The sequence below is a fragment of the Emys orbicularis genome, chromosome 2 (assembly GCF_028017835.1).
Source record: "Emys orbicularis isolate rEmyOrb1 chromosome 2, rEmyOrb1.hap1, whole genome shotgun sequence".
NCBI classification, from domain to species: Eukaryota; Metazoa; Chordata; order Testudines; family Emydidae; genus Emys; species Emys orbicularis.
The window spans coordinates 25,286,913-25,296,554 of record NC_088684.1 but is presented as its reverse complement, the minus strand read 5'-3'; the positions used below and the strand labels follow the sequence as shown (position 1 = coordinate 25,296,554).

At 45.7% G+C, this 9,642-nt stretch overlaps 1 protein-coding gene across 1 annotated transcript; it reads left to right on the top strand.

Annotated features, from left to right (window-relative positions):
• Positions 1 to 3,585: 3,585 nt before the first annotated feature.
• CCN3 (cellular communication network factor 3) lies at positions 3,586 to 8,886 on the top strand. Its single transcript, XM_065399282.1, has 5 exons — positions 3,586 to 3,657; positions 3,761 to 3,986; positions 4,690 to 4,941; positions 7,563 to 7,771; positions 8,593 to 8,886. The coding sequence occupies exons 1-5, from the start codon at positions 3,586 to 3,588 to the stop codon at positions 8,884 to 8,886; spliced, it is 1,053 nt and encodes a 350-aa protein (XP_065255354.1).
• Positions 8,887 to 9,642: the final 756 nt, after the last annotated feature.

The following is a 9,642-nucleotide window of genomic DNA, read 5'->3' as shown; positions in this document are numbered from 1 at the left end:
TGCCTATCCACCAGAGAGGAAAAAGGGCTGGAATGGCTGGTGGAGAGAGTTCTGGTGCACAGCGTAGTGTAAGATGGTCTATCAATGCTGGAACTTTATTTTAAATTGTTTCATATCCTGCAGGAGGGGGAAGAATTTTTATTTTGGAACTGCTATAATACCTTGAAAATGAAATACTTATGTTTTTTGGATAGGGTTTGTACCTGGGAAAGGCAGGTTTTTGTATATGTTGGGGAGCGGCACTGGGATCAATAGCAGCTAAGGTGTTTTAAAACCTTGTTTATAGCTTGCTACACTAAACTGTGATGGCCTGTGTCATGTTATTGTCTTTTTAAAAAAATAGTTAAAATGTATATTGAGCACCCATAAAAACCACTAACTTCTCAAGTTTTTAAATAGTTAAACATTTTATTTTACTTTCCCTTATTCTCCTTCCCTGTAGTTTTATAGACTTTTATAGGGGAAACTCCTTTGCTTAAGTCTTTGGATGGCATTAAATAGCAACATGAAATGTTCTTATTGAGGGGTGAGGGTGGAAATGGCTTTTAATAGCATTGGGTTGTTGTTACTGATGTCTGTCTTTTTTTTTTTTTTTTTTTTTTTAAGACTTAGAGAGGGAGAGAAAATGCATATTCTGTGTTTCTCTCTTATACAGAATCTCTCTTACAACTTAGCTGCTGAGAAAATTACAGGGAAAGCATGGTATCTGATTAGCCACTCTTAAGGTTTGGCAAACGTCTAGCAGTTGGACTAAAAGCATTGTTTATAAATTCTTTCTGGCCACAGGCACACAGCAGTGCTGCAAAAGGTGGCTTTGTCTTGGCTAGATAAGCCAGAAGGCAAGAGAAAGATAGAAAAGAAAAGACGGGGAAGGGGAAATGACAAATTAGGTAGGTGGTGATTGCAGAAACCTCAAGTTCATACTCAAGCTGTAACTTAGTGTAGCTGGTAGTACCATCTGGTTCCCTATCCTTGCCTGGTCTGGCCAGAACACTGTTCAGGAGTAAGAGAACAAAGGGCCAAAGCTGTGATGGTAGATTTGTGAGTCCTGGGAGATGGAGAGGCTGACATCCATGATGGTGTGGTTTGTGCCCTCTGCAAGCTGGGTCATTCAGCAACCTAGCTGTTACCAAGTAACTTCCAGAAGGATGTGGCAACATGGTCCCAATCAAAACACACATCTGGTGACTTCAATTATAGCAACATCCTTCTGTGCTGATGCTGAGCACCATTTTGGCTGGTTGCTATAGCAATCTTTTAACCACCTAAATACCCCCTGTTGGTTCTTTAAGCTTCAAGACCTCCAGTTTTCACCAGTGTCTTCCATTTTGGTTTCTTTTCAAATGATGTTATTTAACAGTCTGAGTTAGACTCTGTTACTTATTACCTGCTTCAGACAATTGTGCATACAGGCCTTCTGCACAACAGAGTCTGCCTGGGACCTGGGGCGGTTACCCTTGGATATTCATAGCATAGCTCTTGATGAATAAAATAAGTTAAGAGTAGTTACTTCTGATTACACTTCGCCTGAATTTGGCACCCTACATTCTAAAATAATTTCCCATTACAGAGCACAAGAGCTATGTCTATAAATTATTCCCACGGTTTGATGCTCAGGGTTCTGCACATTTCACAGTCATGCACATACAATATGCATAGAGAGGACTGTGATCTTTTCAAGACATCACAGGGGCTCTTCATTAAGTAATGTGAGGGTGAAGGAGTTTGAGTAGAATTTCCGTTAAAATAAACTACTGATGTAAATATACCTGCTTGCATATGCTGAATGAACTCTGACTGAAACTGGGAATCTGTATAGCTTGCTGGTGACTGACACTCCCTCTCCCTATAGTGCACATTCAGTGTTTATATTGATGAAGCACATGTAATACTTAGAACTGGATGAAAAACAGAATTTCACCAAAAAACTGCCAAACTTTCAAAAGTCTCCCCCCCCCTAGTTATTACACCTATTAGAGTAGCACCTTGAGGCCTTGTGCAGGGTCAAAGGTCCATTCTTGGCCAAGAACTAGCATAAAGCTCCTCACTTTCTCCCAGGGGCACTTCTTCCCTTCACTAACCTCATAATTTTGTTTTAAGTCCTCTGCAGTTTGCCTGCAGGGAGGAAAAGAACGGCATGTGTCACATGCTAGTCATGTTGCTGAAGGCACTATGGGAAAGTGCTTAGATACACTACTCCCATCACCATGGTATCAGCTGAAACAGAACAGAAAACAGACAGGAGTCCAGATTCCCAACAGAAAATGCTGAGGCCAGATAAGCAACCAAGTAACTTTCATTTGACAAATGGATAAACATTAGGCTTCTCACGGATCTCCTGGGGCCTTCCCAGGACTGATCCAAGGAGCACTGCTGTTGCCAACTCTCATGATTTTGTCATGAGTCTCATAATAATTGTTTTGCTGAATGCCCCAGCTCCTGGAGTCAAGTGGATATGTGATGATTTCAGCCTTCATTCTTAAACAAAAAGAAATTTTCTAGCTCTGGTGGCTGGGGAGAAAACTTCAAAATGTGACCCCCAGTGCGCACTCATGCTCAAAAAGGAGAAGGCAAATAAAAAACACAGAATCTATTATTTTTTTACATAATCTGATCATTTTAAGGTGAATCATGATTTTTGGTAAGCCTGACTCATGATTTTTGAACATTTGGGGTTGGTAACAGGGTGGGCCGTGCACACCACCTAATATTAACTCCTGCACTGATGCAGCAAACAGTCCAGGCTCAGGGAAACCATAGTGCTGATCCTCTCAAAGGACCCAGCCATTAACCTCTGGGCTAATCTTAGCAAATTGCTTATTCCTTATTGAGAACTCTAGCAGCACCCAAGTACAGATGTGATGGGTGCACACACAGTGCAAAGGTGAGGATGGTCCTGGAGGGACTTCTATGCTTTGTGCCACCATCTTCCCCCATCCATCTGCTTCATGCCTCAGCTCTGCACTTGCCAGGGTGATTAGCATTTTTTGTTTTGCTTCCTGAAAGTGGTGGCTGGGAAATTATTCCCTTAAACAACAGACTGACTTCTGAAAGGGCTGAGTCCTGGCGGGAGGCAGGTACTCACTAAATCTAGCAGGCACCTACTTCCAGGTTTTCTGTTAAAGAGCTGGATTACTGTATCTGGGCATTTGGCCGCTCTAGAGCGTTAACCCTTAGACAGGCGGCAGAGTGCAGACTCAGTGTCCAGGGAGGAGCACAAGTCCCTGTCCTCCTAACAACTTCTCTCTCACATATGCACACACGTTCTCCCTCCGTCCCTCCCTCTTTATGAACCTCCGTCACATCCCTACCCGTCCAGCTCAGGCAGCAGCTCCCACCGCGGTCCCCGCACACGCTCAGCTCGCGGTACCACGCCGTGCCACGGGCTGGAAGTTAGGGCCCGAGTCCGATGCGGGGAGAGAGAGGGGACCAGAACCTGCCCCTGCGCCTGGGATTGGTTCCCGCGCCGCGCCCCGCCCCCGCGCTACCCAATGGGAGGACGGGGTTTCAGTGGCGCTCTATATAACCGGCTCTAGAGGGCTGCGCGCAGGGAGGCCAGCGGAGCCGGGTGGGACTCGCGGCGGGATGAGGCTGACGCGTGGCTGTGACCGGAGGCAGCGCCTGCCCAGCCTGGGGCTGCTGCTGCTGCTGTGCAAGGCAAGGGCAGGGCCGGGCCGGAGCTGCGGCGCCCCGTGGCTGGGCGCTGCGGGGAGGGGGCCGCAGGGTGCCCGCTGACTTGGTCTGTCTGTCTGCCCCGCAGGTGAGTGGCCAGCCGCCGCCGTGCCCCCCGCAGTGCGGCGGCCGCCCGTGCCCGGCAGAGCCACCCAGCTGCGCCCCGGGAGTGCCCGCCGTGCTGGACGGCTGCGCCTGCTGCCTGGTGTGCGCCCGGCAGCGCGGGGAGAGCTGCTCCGAGCGGCAGCCCTGCGACCAGGGCAGCGGCCTCTACTGCGACCGCAGCGCCGGGGCCGGGCGGGGCATCTGCATGGGTAAGTGCGGCTGCGGAGCCTGAGACCGGGTCTTGGGCCAGCTGCAACGGGGCCCGCCTGAGAGCATCGCAGCCAGAGCTGCTGCCCCCGGTGCCGGGCTGGGCTGGGCAGTGCTCAGCCGGGATGCTTCGGGGCTGGGCGAGGGACATCCGCTCCCAGCTGGGCTCTGCCCGGGGTACCTCCTGGGGGCAGAGTCAGGCACGTTCCCCACACACAGATCGGTGGGCCCCTAGAGATGGGCGTGGCTGCCCCTAACATGGAGACCATATGTCACAGGGGGAGAAGCCATGGGGATGCTCAGGCACCAAGGAAATCTGTTGGCTTCCTCCTCAGCTAGGGAAAGGTGTCTCTCTTCCTCCACCCCCGTGTATCTTTCTGTGATTTACATTCCTGTTTGCTAACCATATGAGCTACCATGGCACCGCCTACTTTAGATCACCGCTTGGACACCTCTTCCTCAGGGCTTCCTCTTCCTGGAGTCACCTAGGGATTTCACCACCAAAGTACTGGGGTAGCAGGTGTGGCAGACAAAATGAGCTCCTCTAAAGTGTAAATGAGAAGTCTTTCACCTCAGAACTGCAGCTTCTGCGTTCTGCTATGAAAGAGAACATTGCTATTCTTTTAATGAAGTGGAGCAAATATGCCACCTGTGTGTAGTCTTAGTTTTACATGTAACTCATGCACTTTCCCCTCTTTATACCAGTGCTTGAAGGAGACAACTGTGTGTTTGATGGGGTTATTTATCAGAGTGGGGAGACATTCCAGCCCAGCTGTAAATACCAGTGTGCCTGCAGAGATGGACAGATTGGCTGTGTGCCCCGCTGTAACCTTGACCTACTGCTCCCTGGTCCTGATTGCCCTTTCCCAAGGAAAACTGAAGTCCCAGGAGAGTGCTGTGAGAAGTGGACTTGTGACCCTAAAGAGGAAGTGACTTTGGGCAGTTTTGCTATGGCTGGTGAGCTATTCAGACTTGCTATTGCAGTCAAATGAACCCTGTAATGATTGTGTATTGGAAATGCCCACTTGGTTATCAAACCTAGAACTCCACTTCCAGTTTTTGTATAAGAAATGCATATAGAACATTAGTGACTATACAGAAAATAGGACTAAAAGTGGAATTGCAAAAGGCACTTAAAACCACCCCCAAAGGAAACAAATGCATAAACTGTAATTAGCCTCTTAAAACCAGGGCCCTACCAGGAACAGCAGTGCCCAATCACTAGTCCCGTAAGCACTACACCTGGTAGTGTGTGCAGAGGTGGGGCCGGCCTGAGAAATGATTTTATTATGGTAGTGCCTAAGGGCCAACCAAGAAGGGACCCTCACTGTGCAAAGAGTAGCAAATGGTCCCTGCCCTGACAAGCTTGCTATCTAAATAGACATGGCAGAAACAGGGTGGGGGAAAGAGTAGAACACAAGCATAGTGAACAATGGCAAACATCATGTGAGTTCTGATTCTTTTGGGGTGGGGAGGTTAGCTAGGAAGTGATATCCTGAAAGGAAGGGGGGGATGAGGAGTAGCTGTGGAGTGAAGCTAAGGTGTAGAGACTGGGAGGAAAAGGGTTGGCACAAACAACCTATCAGCACAGGGCAGAGAAAGTCTGGTCAAAACCCTAGAAAGTTCTCCAAGGACCAAAGGTCTCTGCTTTGACTGTATCCACTCCTACTTGCACGAGACTTTGGATGGCTTTCTCTCTGCAGTCTTCTCCCAAGACCACGGGGGGGATGGAGGGAGGGGACAGGACAGAGACAGGGAGGGGGAACCAACCACCTGAGTCCTACTGCTCCTAGATCTACAATCTTGCTGGTTTCTCTGAGACTAACATCAGATACTACAGAAGTCACCTTATCTATACTATATGCTCTTCCTAAAACTTCTGTCCATTGCTAGTGGTAACAATGGTGGAAGATGTGGTATAGACATGGTAATTAAAATGGCACCAGCTTCCAGCACCTGTATATGTTCGAGCTCCCATAGCTACAGCTGTTAACAGCAGCAGGCAACATTAGGGGAAACTACTAGTGTAGATACAGTCAGTCAATGGGTCTGAAAGAACCATCCCATTCCAAATTTTCTCATTCCTCTTGTTGTCACTTGGTCTGGCTGGGAAACTGGGGAAGTCTTCAGCTCAGTTCTCAGGGAACCTGAGGAGCATTTTAGAAAAATCAAGTACCAGTTGGATTTTTTTTTTTTTAAAGCAGCAGCCATGTAACTTCCCCTCCACCCTTTCTGAAATTATGAATGTTTTTCCTTTTTAAAACTGTAGTTAAACTTACCAGTTCTTTGTAAGGTAAACCTGCAAATCTAGTGCTAAAAGGTAGGCGTTGGGGCCACTGCACCTTGCTTTTCAGTGTGGCCTTGATCCAGTCACTTAACACTGCTGAACATCAGCTCACACATTTGAAAAAGGAAACCATATTTACTGGTTCTTGCCTGGCAAGAATGTTGAGCTCTAGTTACAGTTTAGAACATGCTCTGAAATATCTGATGAAAGGTACCGCATGATGTAAGTACAAAATATTGCCACCTTCATCCTACAGTTCCTCATAATCATTTGCTTTTTCTTGATGACAGGTTGACGCATGGACATTGTCAATATTGGTCCTGGCCTTCCCCCCTCCCTGCCCCCTTTTTGCAACTGGAGATATCACTTAGAAAATCTCCAGTTTTTTTGGAGCCTGCCTTTGCAAGAGGATAGTGGAATAGCTTCTAGCAAGAGTTGTCGCAATAGTGTAGCCAGTAGGTTTCCACTGGGAATCAAGCCAAGCCCTCTTGACTGGCTCAGGAAATGGGTGTTCCAAGGTCACTTGAACTCACTCTGGTTCTCTCCTAGGGTAAAAGAATGTTAGCCTTCACCAAGTAACCATAAAGCTGGCAATATTTGTTTTACAGCTTAACACATGCTGTACATGTGGTAGTACAGTGTCATAACAATAATCAGTCTTTGTAAGTACTTTGACATCACTTTTTTAATAATTGACAAGATTGCTTTATTCCCATAGCCATAAAATCATCTAACTTACTTCCACTGCAGTTTACTACAATTCAATAAGATGTAAGGATTGTCTTGAAATTATATTTCATACCTAAATTTTTGGTGACTAATCTGACAAAGAACAAAAGATAAACCTCTTGTAAAACTTAGTCATTCACACATGACTTGCAGATCAGCAGTAAAATCCTCATCACAACTAGCAGTGATGGGGAAGTTATCACACTGGGCATGGAGACTGAACGACTCTCCCCTCCGGATTAGGGTTGGGATGCATGGGAAGGGATAGTGTACATAAATTTCTGCACTAAGCAGTACCCATTTTGTTGATAAACCGAGGACTTCAGTCTCCAGGGCTGTCAAGTGAGCCCTTTCAAACACCTAAATAACAAATCTCTAGTGCTAAAAAGCACTCCAGTAATCCGCTTTAAAGTTGCTAAGTCCTATTTCAAAGTCATAAGGTAAGAGAATTTATTTTTGTCTTGGATTGTTCGCTATTAACGAACTAGGTGGAGTTCAAATGGACTCTTACAGGAATCCAGTATTTTTATTATAATGGAGTATTTGGGTTTTTTATTTATAGCATATACAAAAGAATCAACTCTTGGAATTGATGTCTCTGACTCAAGTTCCAACTGTATTGAGCAGACAACAGAATGGAGTTCATGTTCCAAAAGCTGTGGAATGGGCTTTTCCACCCGCATTACAAACAGGAATCCTCAGTGTGAGATGATGAAGCAGACACGACTCTGCATGGTGCGACCTTGTGAGAACGAACAGCTGATTGATAAGGTATGAACCCAAGCACTTGCTAGAGTGAGTTCTTTGTTGCCCGAATTCCTCCTCCTTTTCAAATACAAAATATAATGCTGGCATTTCAAGTGCATTAAACAGACACATGAACAAGCAACAGTTTGCTTTTTCCAACACATTACAGAAGTTTTATTTGTAGGGAGGTGCTGTCCGTTAACTATGTTCTGGCATCTGTATGTTTCATAAGATTTATTATAATTAGTAACCGTTTTAGTTTCTAAACTTCCTGGTGCAACTTTACTGACTTCAAAGAGGTGTTACACAAAGATTTAATTTGAGCAAGGGTTTGGGATTTTTCTTGGTACATTTAATTGTCAACGGTGGGCCTGACCACAGAATAAGTAGAGGTGGCTTACCAGAGACTTGTGCAATACATGAATTAAGGGGCCTGGGTCAAATCTCATGAGTGAGAATAGTAATTCTGGCCAATTGGGGGAGGGGGGGTAGAAAAATGGGCACCCCTGCTCTGCCTGCCCACCACTCCTGCTGGGTGAGTGGGAGAAGCCCCCGTCCCCTGACCCCACTCCCGAGCAGGAGCGGGTAAGGAAGATTACAAGCAGAAGGGGTAGGGATGGGGCCCCATTTGCTCTCGCCCAGGGCCTCACAAAGCCCTAATCTGCCTCTGCTAGTAATATGTCCATTGAAGTAACTGGAGTCTGACTGCTGTAGCGCCAGTGAAGAGATGAGAAACAAGCCCAAGGTTTCCAAACCCCACAGTAAACCTGCATGTTTCTAACTTTCTTCTGTATACTAAACTGCCTGTATGACACACATTTAATGACACTTGATGTTTTTCTTAGAAAGGGAAAAAGTGTGTCCGAACAAAGAAGTCATTGAAAGCTGTTCACTTTGAGTACAAGAACTGCACTAGTATACAGACCTATAAACCCCGCTATTGTGGGCTCTGCACTGATGGACGATGCTGCACACCACACAACACCAAGACAATCAAGGTTGAGTTCCAGTGTCCCCAGAGCAAAGTCCTCAAAAAGCCAATGATGCTGATCACTACCTGTGTCTGTCATAACAACTGTCCCCAAGACAACGTTTTCTTCCAGCTGTTAGAGCCAATGTTCAGTGGAGTAAAAATATGAAACACTTAAACCAGGTTACTTTTTCAAAAACTTAAAACGTTTGAACAGTTTATATGAAACTTATTACATTCATCTGATCATGGGTTATATCCAGTCTTTCTAAACTCATATCACTTCTTCCTGAAATAACTCATGCTATACATTAGGGGAGGAAAAATGTATTTCACTAACTTGGAGAAAGTTCAGTTTCCTGGAATATAGTTTCATCTTTAATGTAAAGATGAGTAAGCAAATGACCAATTTCTCTCCTCCTTGGGAAATTATGCCATTGACCTCAGTGGCAATGGGATCAGTGCCATTTATCATGCATTTATTAAAAAATCCTCTTCCTGCTACTTTATGTAAAACTTCCATGTCCTCTCAATTTGCATAATGTACTAGCTTTGTTTCTACGTAACAGTTCATTACAATAGGAACAATTTGATTACTGTAAAACCCTATTGAAAAGAATATATTTTTGAGGCCATGTGCAGGTAAAAGGTGGCATATCTGACTTTTTACTGAGAATCAAGTGCCACATGTGGCCCCAAGAATGCTAGAGAAGAGGTATAAGACACAAAGCAGATGAGAGAAACTTCACTAATCTCCAGATACTTAATGGCTTCACAAGGAGCCCAGTCCAAATCCTATTGAAGTTGTCCATCTACTAATACCTAGTTCTTACAGCACTCTTCAAAGGAAGGTCGGTATTCTTATCCCTATTTTACAGATGGGGAAACTGAGGCACAGGGCAGTGAAGTGACTTGCCCAAAGTCA

Bases quoted from the DNA above. Each gene is read 5' to 3' on its own strand.
- CCN3 (XM_065399282.1), top strand. From the start codon at position 3,586: ATGAGGCTGACGCGTGGCTGTGACCGGAGGCAGCGCCTGCCCAGCCTG. The intron at 3,658-3,760 runs GCAAGGGCAGGG...TCTGCCCCGCAG, and splicing joins TGCTGCTGCTGCTGTGCAAG to GTGAGTGGCCAGCCGCCGCC. The intron at 7,772-8,592 runs GTATGAACCCAA...TGTTTTTCTTAG, and splicing joins ACGAACAGCTGATTGATAAG to AAAGGGAAAAAGTGTGTCCG.